A 12,691-nucleotide genomic window follows, 5' to 3' on the forward strand; every position below is an offset into this window, starting at 1 on the left:
AAATAAAAGGAAAAAACCCTAGGGTTTCGGGGCTCAAAACAGAGAGAGAGAGAGAGAGAGAGAGAGAGAGAGAGAGAGAGAGAGAGAGAGAGAGAGAGAGAGAGAGAGAGAGAGGTCAGTTAGGGACGAAGACCTTCGAGCGAAGCACTTCCATCTTCTTCCCATATCTGCTCTCTCCCCATCAACTAACCCTGAGACGAAGCGGCGGCTAGGTTTCGCGTGAGCAAACCCTGAGACGAAGCGGCGGCTAGGTTTCGCGTGAGAGAAGGGAGGCAGGGGGGAAGGATCGGGGCCCGGGGAGGGGAAAGTAAATTTTTTTTCCTTTTATACAAACCTGGTTACACCGGGTTACTAATACGGAACCCGGGTTTCTTACCCGGGTCCGGACCAGATAAATCCGGTTTGTCTAATGCGGGTTTCGGCCCGGATCAAATCCGGGCCGAAACCCATAACTGGAATTCCGGTTATCTGGTTTCCGGGCCGGACCGGGCCAAATCCGGCCCGCATGAACAGTCCTAGCCACGATTTGCTTCCCTTGTTTTATTTTATTTTATTTTTATTTTTTATGGGCAGACAATTGAGATAATAGGGTGGGGCTACTCTGCCGCCCCACCCTTATCGTCTAGTGTAAATTTTTTTTATAATTTTTTAATCACTTTTTTAATCAGTAAAAAAAAAATACATTAATATACTTAAAATTTATTTCTTAATTATTAAGTAAAAAAAAAATTATTTTTTTTCGAGTGGTACACTTGTGCAGTACCGTCCGAGCGACAAAATGGCTTTATCCAAGATAATAATATTTACAAAATGGCACGATTAGCGCACAATCCTATAATAAAATATTGTTTTTTGACTTTGCGGACTAATTTTTTATTTTGGTGCATTGGAGTTTTAAAAAAATTCATAATTTATTATGAATTTGTAAAATGATTGTGTCCTGATTATTACTTTGTTATTTATATCAAACAGTATTTATCGTGTGAACGAGTATTTTTTAAGGAATCAGGGAGCTGTAGATCAAAAAAAGAAGAGGACCCTTGTGTCAAGCTGCTTAATTTCTAGCTACATGCGTCAGTACAGCATGCAAGCATGTCATGCACCATGCGTACGTATATATAATATTCTGGTCAATTACATTTGTTATAATATCAAAAAACACTACAAGAATTATAGGCTTTTCCGGCGAAATAATATAGTCGGAAAAAGATAATAAATAGCCGGAAATAAATAATTCCGGCTTAATTTTTATCGCCGAACGGTAGCCGCTATTGACTAGCGCCAGAAAGAAAATTCCAGCTTGTTTTTACTGTTATCGACAATGCCTTTTACCGGCGGCCAAATCTCGCCGCAATAGGTACACAAAGTAGCCGGAAATAATATGCACTTTATCGCCAGTATAATTGATATTTTACGGCGATAATATGTTGCCGCAGGAAAACTTTATTGGTTACATGATTAATATCTGAAATTGAATTGTTGTGGCTGTTTTGTGTCGCCAGTAAATGTCACTCTCAAAAGGAATCAGAAATCTTTCACGGCTACAATACGCACCGCCGTAATAAAATATTTCACCATTAGAATTAGCTTTTAGGCAGCAATAATCATGGCTACTTTTAACGCCAGAATTAATTTATGGTGGCAGGCATGCAGTGTAAAAGTGAATTTTGCTTTTTTATTAGAAATGGGTAGCCGGAAAAAATTATCTTCTTGCTGTACCCTATATAATATCATAAAATAAACGCCTGCTGATTACTTATAATTAGGGATCGATACAATCAGGAAATAAAGCATAATATCATCACATTCATTCAAATTGATAATTTCATCGTGCATTGATAATTCTATAATCAATATCCAATACAATATTCACTCCCCATCAACACAATAACACTCTTGATGATCAACTATCTATATATCCAAAATACATCCAGGTTCTTCTAATTAACTTATACACATGCCAACATTATAGGTCTGCTGATCATATATATATATATATAAATTAATGCCATAACTCATCTTTCTAACCAGTGTTCCTAAGAGCAAGCCTTCAAACATTGGCATGCTGATGTAGTGTCAATCTGGGAAGCTATGTCCATCCACTTTTGAAATTCACAGCTCTTTACAAACCAGTTTTCCTCTTTACAGCTTGGCAAACAATCAAGCTCTTTACAGGTCCACTGTATCAGAAATTATGGCATCACAAATTCCTACGTACAGATGATATATAAACAGTTGATGAGTGATATTAACAATCAGTATATATAACTAACAATCTGTAATTAAAAAGGAAGCTATAGAAGGTGATATCTATTGCAATTACAAGATGTAAACAGTTGTAATTAATCAGCATCTTACGTACATACCAATCACCATAACCAGACAACTAATAGAAATGTAGATATTTTCAAACTAAATACTAATATAGACAATCAATGACTACTTTTATTATTTGGTAAATGGATAGTGGGTACATATAGATGGGCCAACCTAACTAATACTATATACTCATTCATGCATAACCAGATATACATACATATATATATATATATATATATATATGCATTAACAAAAAACACATTTTAAGTCCTAGGTCCAATGCCAAAATTTGCATTCAAATAACTTACCTTTAAACATGCATCCTGGCCTACCAATTCAGTGCTCCTCATTCAGGACATCTGTATATACAAATCTAGCTGATCTATCATGTTGTCTAATCTATTGTCATCAAAGTCCTTTGTACCAACGAGTGTCATCATGAAAATTAGCTCAACCAATGATAAGTTTCAACAAGGGAATATGAATATTCCAATATGTATATATATATATTTATATATATCTATATAAAAGAGGCTAAGGATTGTTCACATGATTGATGCAACTCATATGCAGGGTCTGATCTCATTTCCAGGGCCTCATTTCTTCCTGCTGCCAACATCTCCAAAAAACTCTTACAAAAAATCATTCCAACCTCATTTCTTCTTGCTGCCCACAGCTCCAAAAAACCATTACAAAAGATCATTCCATGTCCCACAATCTGACAAGCATCAACAAAATGTTAGCATATATTCCTATGATTGTTTTATATTATATTACACTGAATGTAATCTTCTTACCCAAAATCACAAAAAACTTATCTTTAATAAAAAAGCTAGCCATGCAGGTTCCTAAGTCTCTCTATGAGACTCGCCTTGGTTCTGCCTCTCTGACATATATGTATTCATAAACTTGTCGTATTCTTGTTGCCGCTCCAAAATTACTTCAACATTCCCCCTTAATTCATCAAGCTGCCTCTTATAGTACTCAGCATCTTTCTCATGCCTCGCGGCAGTTGCTGATAATTCAGCAACTCGTTCATTTGTGCGTTGTCTAGAAGACTCGGGAATGACCATCTCGCTCAGTCCCCTTGCATATCCTGACCTATGGCCTAGGACCTCCCTAAATACTTCTGCAGCTGCCTCCTTAGTCCGCTTCTCAGGCTCAAGTTCAGACATCTTGACTGCCATCTTGTTCTAATCAACACCATTAAATCACACTTTGGGTTAAAGAACTTTGTACAATACAATTTGATACATTTCATAGCAAAATAGGAAACACACTCACATGCATTTCTTCCATCATGGGAGTCACAAATGTCCCCTTCTTCTTTGACCACCTCACCTCTTTGAAAAAATCAACCAAATTATCACCATCATTCTCTGACTACAACCAGAACCAGCTTGCATTAATTAAACTAATCAATAACAAATGCAACGTTTATACCAACTTTTAATTTTACAAACCACTATCTAATTCTTACCCTCATTTCCAGTAGCCGCACAAATGAGGTTCTTCCAGTTGTGTGGTTAGTTTGTTGCTTTTCCCTATTACATTTATTTCGCTCAGATATCATCTGCAACTCATAAAATAATTTTGAATAATGAGGAAGACACACATCCAGAAGCAGGATATAAAACTATAACTAATCCATTAATCATCACATTATGACCAATATTAACTTTATTCTTTAGGGGACTTACCTTAAACCCCTCACTTGACCATCTACTGCATAACTTCACCCAATTTTCTGGGCTCACCAAATGGGGGCCATTGGCTAGCGCTTCTTCATTAGTCCCATACTGCTTGTATCTTTTATGCAGATCATACCGAATGTGATTGAACCTCTTCCTCAAAGCCTTCATTACTGTGTCGCAATGATTTTTCTTTGTCCAATCTAGGAAAAAGTCAGCCTAGAGACAAACAACTTTTATCTATTAATGTTCATTACTAGAAATTAACATTTAAATTAACAACCTCAAATCCAGAAATTAAATTGGAACATGCATGTAGTTGGTGTTGTATTACCCGAACACGACTAATCAACTCTTGCTGTTCATTTTCTGGTACATCATGCCAACTAGGATGACTCAAGTCGCCATGGTGCTTCAATATCCAAGTAACCCTCGTTGTAAACACAACATAGTTTTCACAGCAAGGTGAAGTCTCACCATCATTTATCTTCAATGTTATCTTCCCATGCTTGCGAAGCTTCTCAAACTCCGTACTCTTAGCTGGTCCACGCCCACGTTTTCGAGTAGGCGGTCCTAACATATATATAATAAGCCACTATATTAATTGACACCTTTGCCCAGTCAAATATCTCACCAACTTATTTGAACCAAATTAACAAATGTGTATAGGCAAAAAATTAAATAAACCATCACCATTCGTGTTTCCAGGTGAATCAACATCTGGTGGGGAATAGGGTTCTATACTCGGGACGTCATCCGGTTGTTGGGTTGAGTTGTCCGAGCTTAAATTTCCATCATCTCTAAGATTGAGGGCAGCAATAGGTGTTGTATTTCTTGCTTCAGTTGTGCCTTCTAATCTACGTCGTGTTCTGCCTCTACCAATTAGTGGCATGTTCTACAAGTTGATATAAATATTTGTTATTAACTACTAAGCTATCAATTTGTAGAAATACTGCAAATTTAGAGCATTTAGGGCACCATCTAAGGTGCAAGGCACAACAATAGGAGGTAAGAATTAAAGTCGCTATACTCAAAGCCTGAAACAACATGGAGTCAAGATTTAACCTTTATAGCAAAATTAAAATTTAATGACAAGTAGAAGCATTTAAAAATGTTATATATTTTTGGTATATATGTACGTATATGGACTTAGTGAGGAGCAACTATATAAGTCTATCGGTGATGATCATTATGTAAACACAAATTATCTACAAGTATTTATAAAACAGGATCTTTAGTGCTGCACAGAATGATATAGAATACAACATCAAATTCATGAAAATCTGAATATGGAGTTACCATATACTAATATTTCTAATATATATAAGAACCACACGCCACATCATAGCACTTTTTATGACAAATTAACTACAAATATTTATAAAACAGCATCTAAAAAGTTGTATGGCACACAAACTGCTCAATCCTAATGTGAGAATGATGGTGAAGTACTCAGATCCCAACCTAACACTTTGTTAGAAATAGTTTTAAATATCTCAGAAAATCACTACCTCAAATTTGCCCAACAAATCACTATAAACTAACAAATAAGTTGAAAGAGAAAATACAATAACTATTTCAAACAAAAAATGAAGAGACAATAACCCCCTATAGACTAACCTGACGTGAAAGAGACCCAGGAAATTACCCTATCATAAAGCAATATAAATTAACCTCCTCGTCTGGGAAAAACCCTCACTCGACAACAAGGATCAGGACTTCAGCTTCAAATTTGCAGCTTAAGCCTGGGCTTTTGTATTGAACCTACCAGGCTCTAATTGATCAGCTCCTGCATAGCAAAGTGACCAAAAATTATCGCTCCAAAGATTTAGGTCATCTCATGTTTGGGAACTAAAAGTTTGGAGAGATATGGAGCTGTGAACTAAGTACACGGCCTGCTGAAAGGAAGCAAAATATCCCTCTCCTGCTGTCTCGATCTCCTACATGCATTGGGACTTTAAATCTGAAAAGTGGAAAAATTACCCACTTGTCCCCCAATCTTGTTACTTCCCGCCCAACTAAATAAAGCCCATCCCGCCAGATTTTTGTCCTCAACACTTAAAAGGAATATCTTCTTTTCTTTTATGCCATTTTATTTACTTTTCTACTTGTTATAAATTTATGTCCAAGTTCAATCCATGGGTATTCGAACCATGCATGTGCTATACAGATAACTTCCAAAATCCAAAATTGGCATATGATCACTGCAATAATATCCGTTTATATATTCTTATCAAAAAATAATAATAATATCCATTTATATATATAACCTTTAATCATTCATTTTGCACCAGATTTTGTATCCATCATGAAATATAAAAATTATTATTATGTAGGCAGCAAAGGGTTATCTTTTTCAAAAATGCTGGATTATAAAATTGGCCATGATTATGACTATTTCAGACCATTTCAAGAATTTGACCTGTGCATGTCATGTTCAAATTATTTTTTATTCCATCAATATCTCCTCTTCATTTAGCTAATAAGTTAAATACAGATAGCAACCCTGCCTTTTTATGCCATTTGACAAATATCATCTGAATGATTTTTTTTTAGAATTTATGATAGCTAAGCAGTAGCTATAGCTTCTCTCATTTGCTTAACACACCTAAAACTTGTATGGAAGAATTTATCCATCATGATTGATGAGCCGCTGGTGACTCCATCAAGCTATGTGGATTTGAGTCTTGAACAGACTCTATCTAGTCATAACCTGAAAAAAAAAATTAGAAATCACTAACTATATTTAATACTCAATAAAATAAGTCAAGAGAAGGAAGAACACCCTATAGCAGTAGCTAAAACAGTGTTTGTTGCTTACCTCAATAATTACAACAAACACTATGTCCACATGAAAATCGCCCAGGATGTATTCAGCTCCAACATTCAAGTATATAGGATCAGCAGCATGTCCCCTTTATAGTTCATTTGAAAATTTACTCAAAGTAACACCCTATCTTTACCATAGAATGGAATGTTAATAATCCTGCTATTTAGGTAGGTACAAGAATAAACAAACCAGGGTAGAATATATTTACCTTGTCAATTTCCATCATTAGAAACAGTAGATATTTGCTGCTATTTTAAACTTGTTTCAAGAGCTGAACAATGCTTTCTTTGGCATAGCACTAAACCATATCTACCACTGGGCTAGTTTGTATCTTCATCTATTGAGAGATTATCATCATCTGTCGAGGGATTATCTCCTTCCGTGCTTCCCTCGTGGTCGGCACTGTAAGCCGAACTGGTATCGTTGTTATCATCATTGATAAAAGTATGATCATCATTGTTGCGATTAGCATCCCCCATGATTGACGCATCAATCTGAGTAGCCTCAACATCGAGCCTGTGCATTGGAGTAACAATACCACCGTCATCGAATTGGACCGAGACATATGCAGCAGATGAATTATCCTCTTGGTATGCATCAACATCACTAGCCTCGGATGCATCATCATCAGAATCAGGTGCTTGTGGAATGTCATATACATTTCTATTTGTAACCTTTTGCACGACATACCAATTACCAGTGAGGCTACTATTTTTTAGGTAAAATACTTGTAAAGCTTGACACGCCAAAACAAATGGCTCATCCTTATAAAACGTTCGGGACATATTCACACTCGTTAGATGATCGCCCACACGAATCCCTCGTCTGGGATCAGAGATGTCAAACCATTCACATCTAAATACATACACACGACGCCATCCCATGTAACGAAATTCCAGAATGTCTATTAGTACACCATAGAACTCGACACTTTGGGTGCCTAGTTCACCCATAACTAGGACACCTGAATTTTGGGTTCGTCGATGTTCTTCACGTTGCCTCGTGTGAAACCGTATGCCATTTATGATGCAACCAGAATAGGATGCAACCCAAGGATCAGGACCACACGCTAGAGCATATAAATCCTCCGAGACTTCACCAGGATTGGAAACACACAGATTTTGAATCTACCACATGTTGCAACAAGGAACATCATCAAACAACAACTTTTGACTATTGATAAAACAAAATACATGCATGAAAAATGTTTGGATTGGTATTATAAACTTGCATGACATACACGTGTCTTGAACCAACTTGGAAATTGCGCAGCATGCATACAGTCAACATTATCTGAATAATCTTCACTAATTTGCATATAATGCTCACTGTAGAAAAGTTGAGGTACAGTTAATAAGATAGACAAAAATAATGGTACAATTGAAATAATATACATGGGTTAGTAGTTGAAGTAACTTACTTGAGGTATTGCCCAATCTCTTCGCAATTGTTAAGCACATACCAATTGGCTTTTACGAAAAGCTGCTTGTCAAGTTGGTGACGTGATGCGCCACCCATGGGTCGTACCTTCTGTCTAAAAATCCGTAAGCCATCTTGTACACCATGTTCTCCGCCATCAAAGTTCCGTTCTTGTGGATTTAGCCTAGTTTCAACATCGTGGAGATACATGGAGCAAAAATTTAAGCATTCTACATGGATATACGCCTCTGCTATTGACCCTTCTGGGCGAGCCTTATTCTTAACATACTTCTTAAATTTGCCCAAATACCTCTCGAATGGGTACATCCACCTATATTGAACTGGTCCCGCAAGCAAGGCCTCACGTGGCAAATGGTAGGCTAAGTGGACCATTACATCAAAGAAGCTAGGTGGAAATATCATCTCAAGCTTGCACAAAATGATAGCGATATCAGCCTGAAGCCTTTCTAAGACATCAACTTTACACGTTCTAGCACACAACTCTTTGAAAAAAGTGCTGAATTCAGTCAGTGCCAATCGTATATCTTGTCATAGGTATCCAGAAATTGCAACAGGAAGTAATCTTTGCATGAAGATATGGCAATCATGACTTTTCATACCAGAGATTTTACAATCAACAACACTAACACATCTCGCAATATTAGAAGCAAAGCCATCAGGAAATTTAACATCATGCAACCAATTACAGAAACCTGTCCGCTCAACTCCATACAAGGTAAAACATGCATGTGGCATAGTGATGCGCTGTCCATCTTGATTTAGTTGTAATTCCTTCCTTATATTAAGATTGGAAAGGTCACGGCGTGCGTTGACATGATCTTTAGTTTTTCCGGTTATGTTCATCAATGTTCCCAAAATGTTGTCACATATGTTCTTTTCAATGTGCATAACATCTAGATTATGTCTAATCTTTAGCCGAGACCAATATGGCAATTGAAAAAATATATTTTTTTTCGTCCAATTCAACTCCTCAGTGGTACGTTTTCTTTTTTTATTTGCTTTTCCAAAATCAGCATTGAAGGGAATATTTTGTATCTCATTGATGATATCTTCAGCTGCCAAGTGTGCAGGTGGTTCACGATGTTCTACACTGCCATTAAAAATACTCTTCTTTTTTCTCCAATTGTGACCCGATGGCAGGAATCGACGATGACCCATATAACAATGCTTTCGGCTATATGTCAACCACATCGAATCTGTTTCTTGCCTACACGATGGACATGCCATTTTTCCCTTAGTGCTCCAACCAGAAAGGTTACCGTATGCAGGAAAATCGTTAATTGTCCAAAATAAAGTTGCATGTAATCGGAACGTCTGAGCTGTCATAGCATCGTAAGTATCAACACCATTTTCCCATAAATCAATTAGTTCATCTATTAGAGGTTGCAAGTAAACATCGATCTCATTGCCTGGTGACCTCGGTCCGGGAATCAGGAGTGAAGTCATGAAAAATTGATCTTTCATGCATAACCACGGGGGCAAGTTGTAAGGGACAAGTATAACTGGCCATATACTATATGGTTTACTCAAATTATTAAATGGGTTGAAACCGTCACTAGCTAGACCAAGCCTAACATTGCGGCTATCTTGAGCAAACCAAGAATATTGTTGATCAAATGCCTTCCAGACCTCAGAGTCAGCAGGATGTCTTAGAACACCATGCTCATTCATGCGCTGGTCTCTATGCCATCTCATTTCAGCTGCTATTTTTTGGGACATAAACAGTCTTTGTAATCTTGGCTTCAGTGGGAAATGTCGCAGGACCTTCTGAGGAATATTTTTTTGCTTACTTTTGCTGAATATCCACCTTGACACCTTACATTTTGGGCACTCTTCTTTATCTGCATTTTCTTTCCAATAAAGAATGCAATCATTCAGACAAGCATGGATTTTGGTGTAAGTAAAGCCCAACCCTCGTAACAAGCTACGTGACTCTTGATATGAGTTAGGCAAAAGGGCATTGGGAAAAGCTGATTTCAATAATTGTAGAAGCATGTCGAATGACTTCACACTCCAACCACCCAATGTCTTAATGTGCAACAACTTGACAAGAAATGAAAGTTTTGAATACTTTGTACAACCTTCATAAAGAGGACGATGTGCGTCAACCAACAACTGATCGAAAGATTTGGTTGACTCAGGTTCGACTGAGGTTGTACCCCCACCATTGAATGACTCGTTTGAAGGCACACCACTAAATCTGCCAGCCTGAATGTCTTCTAACATAATATCAATGTCATCAATGTATTGATCATCATGTGGGGAATCGTGAAGATTATCATCATCACTTAAAGATAAATATTCCTCATCGCCGTGAAATATCCACACTGTGTAATTTTTATCAATACCCCTAATGAACAAATGTCTTTCGACCTCACTAAAAGGTAAGAAATAATTATTCGAGCATAGGGTACATGGACAACGAATTTCATCACTACCGTTAGCATGAGATCGGGCCAAAGTAATGAATTCTTTAACGCCATTGGCATATTCGCTAGACCTAAGTCTATCAGTGATTAGCATCCAACTTTTGTCCATCTACAAAAGCCGTACATATATGTCAAAGAAAAGAATAGGCAAAAAATGCAACTCAATGCCAAGTACTCAGAATATATATTTTACCAAAATCTTAGCATTTTAAATTTATTTATACCATCATGCCGCAATTTCAAAATTTTATTTGTTTATTCATTTAATATAATTTAGTTTAATTTAATGTTTCTATTGTGCAAAGAGCATGGACACTTGCAAAAATATAGCCCATCTAAAGACCTCTTGGACATGGCTAGAACTTTACAGTTGTATAAATCAATGCTATGCATGTTTGACAAGATTGGTTTTTCACCAACTAAGCTGCTAAAGAACCAAAAAGAGCAACTTTAGCTAATATGGTTGGAAGAAGAACCCACCTAATCAAGAACAAGCAACATTTACCTTGCATCCCTAAACCAAATCACAAGACAAAGTCAAAACATATATGATAATAGCGAGTGCATCAACATATTTAAGTGGTGATTTGGCCAATAAATCTACAACCTTGATTTACTCACATTATCTTAATCTGAACAATACTTAGTACCATATAGCTTGACACAAAATTGTGCTACATGTGCCATATATTATATTGTTTACTATAATTTTAGATTTGAATTTTAGTATAGATTTCAGGTTATATTTTTTTATAACTCTCAGCTAATCTTATGCAAGGAGGCAAGTGTTAATCCATTAAATAAACTCTTCCTGCTCAGTAGCCTTATGATATGTGATTAACATCTCATGATTTATACAAGGGATTGAATCCTCATACTCCTAAGTCGCTTATCAAATGAATAATACAACCCAACAAGTCCACTTATTTGCCTTTTATTTATGTATGTTAAAGAGATGTCAGGTTATATTTTTTTTATAACTCTCAGCTAATCTTATGCAAGGAGGCAAGTGTTAATCCATTAAATAAACTCTTCCTGCTCAGTAGCCTTATGATATGTGATTAACACCTCATGATTTATACAGGGGATTGAGTCCTCATACTCCTAAGTCGCTTATCAAATGAATAATACAATCCAACAAGTCCACTTATTTGCCTTTTATTTATGTATGTTAAAGAGATGTCATTTATAACCACACTTCACTTCACAGTCCAGGGCAAATATGCAACCAAGTTAAATCATAAAGTGTGGTGTGATAACAAATGGTACCTTATGCTGTATATAATTTTTTTACAACAAAGTTGAGATAATAAATCACATTAAGTCATTATAAGTAGCACAAAATTTATTTTTGTGAGATTATTTTATAGACAAATTAAGCATTTGTCATTATCGCTTTTTTAAATAGTACTCTTCCATTGCTTTGCATATACTATATGACTATAATCGATCCATTCATCTTCCCAAACAATCTAGCATCAAAATATTATAAGGACAAATACAAAAAAAAAAAAAAAAACAAAAAAAATGAAAAAGAAAAAATGAAAACCCAAAAGCAATTGCAAAATTCAAGGCTTGCAATGATTAAATTGCCCAGGTGCGGCTCTTTCTATTTTAAACAAACTGACCCTTGTCGTGATTAACTTGCTAGATTAAAGACATATATATTAATATTTTTTGCAAGAATTTTCTTCTTTAAGAAAAACGTTTGAAGTAATCACCCAATCACATGTCATACCAGGTGCGGCTCTTTTGAGAAAATTCACAAACACCTTCTGGACATAAACACTTTTCATTAAGGGTTTGTTGTAATCGAAATACCCAGTGACTTACTTAGTACAGATCCAAATACACTACGTATCCTAACAATCTTTTATATATTCACAATAATTTAGCAAGAAATATGGCATATGAAAAGCAGAAATAGATACCAGAAGACAAAAGCCTCTCATACGTTTTGCTCAATAGAGAGAGAGAGAGAG

The 12,691-nt window shown here is 36.2% G+C and overlaps 2 protein-coding genes across 3 annotated transcripts; both read right to left on the reverse strand.

The window, feature by feature from the left end:
• Positions 1-3,510: 3,510 nt before the first annotated feature.
• LOC122280042 lies at positions 3,511-5,923 on the reverse strand. 2 transcript variants are annotated; one of them, XM_043090997.1, is made up of 6 exons: positions 5,659-5,923; positions 4,704-4,905; positions 4,345-4,583; positions 4,020-4,229; positions 3,800-3,892; positions 3,511-3,702 (listed from the first exon to the last, which is right to left on the reverse strand). In XM_043090997.1, exons 2-6 carry the CDS (start codon positions 4,900-4,902, stop codon positions 3,577-3,579), a joined length of 867 nt encoding a protein of 288 aa, XP_042946931.1. In that variant the 5' UTR covers positions 4,903-4,905; positions 5,659-5,923; the 3' UTR covers positions 3,511-3,576. The 2 variants fall into 2 exon arrangements, with proteins under 2 accessions (XP_042946931.1, XP_042946930.1); XM_043090996.1 differs by having other exon boundaries at positions 5,631-5,923.
• A 1,237-nt stretch (positions 5,924-7,160) lies between these two features.
• On the reverse strand, positions 7,161-10,818 carry LOC122279468. Its single transcript, XM_043090148.1, has 4 exons — positions 8,880-10,818; positions 8,261-8,804; positions 8,081-8,168; positions 7,161-7,967 (listed from the first exon to the last, which is right to left on the reverse strand). Exons 1-4 carry the CDS (start codon positions 10,816-10,818, stop codon positions 7,161-7,163), a joined length of 3,378 nt encoding a protein of 1,125 aa, XP_042946082.1.
• Positions 10,819-12,691: the final 1,873 nt, after the last annotated feature.

The sequence above is a fragment of the Carya illinoinensis genome, chromosome 10, assembly GCF_018687715.1.
Source record: "Carya illinoinensis cultivar Pawnee chromosome 10, C.illinoinensisPawnee_v1, whole genome shotgun sequence".
Lineage (NCBI taxonomy): Eukaryota > Viridiplantae > Streptophyta > Magnoliopsida > Fagales > Juglandaceae > Carya > Carya illinoinensis.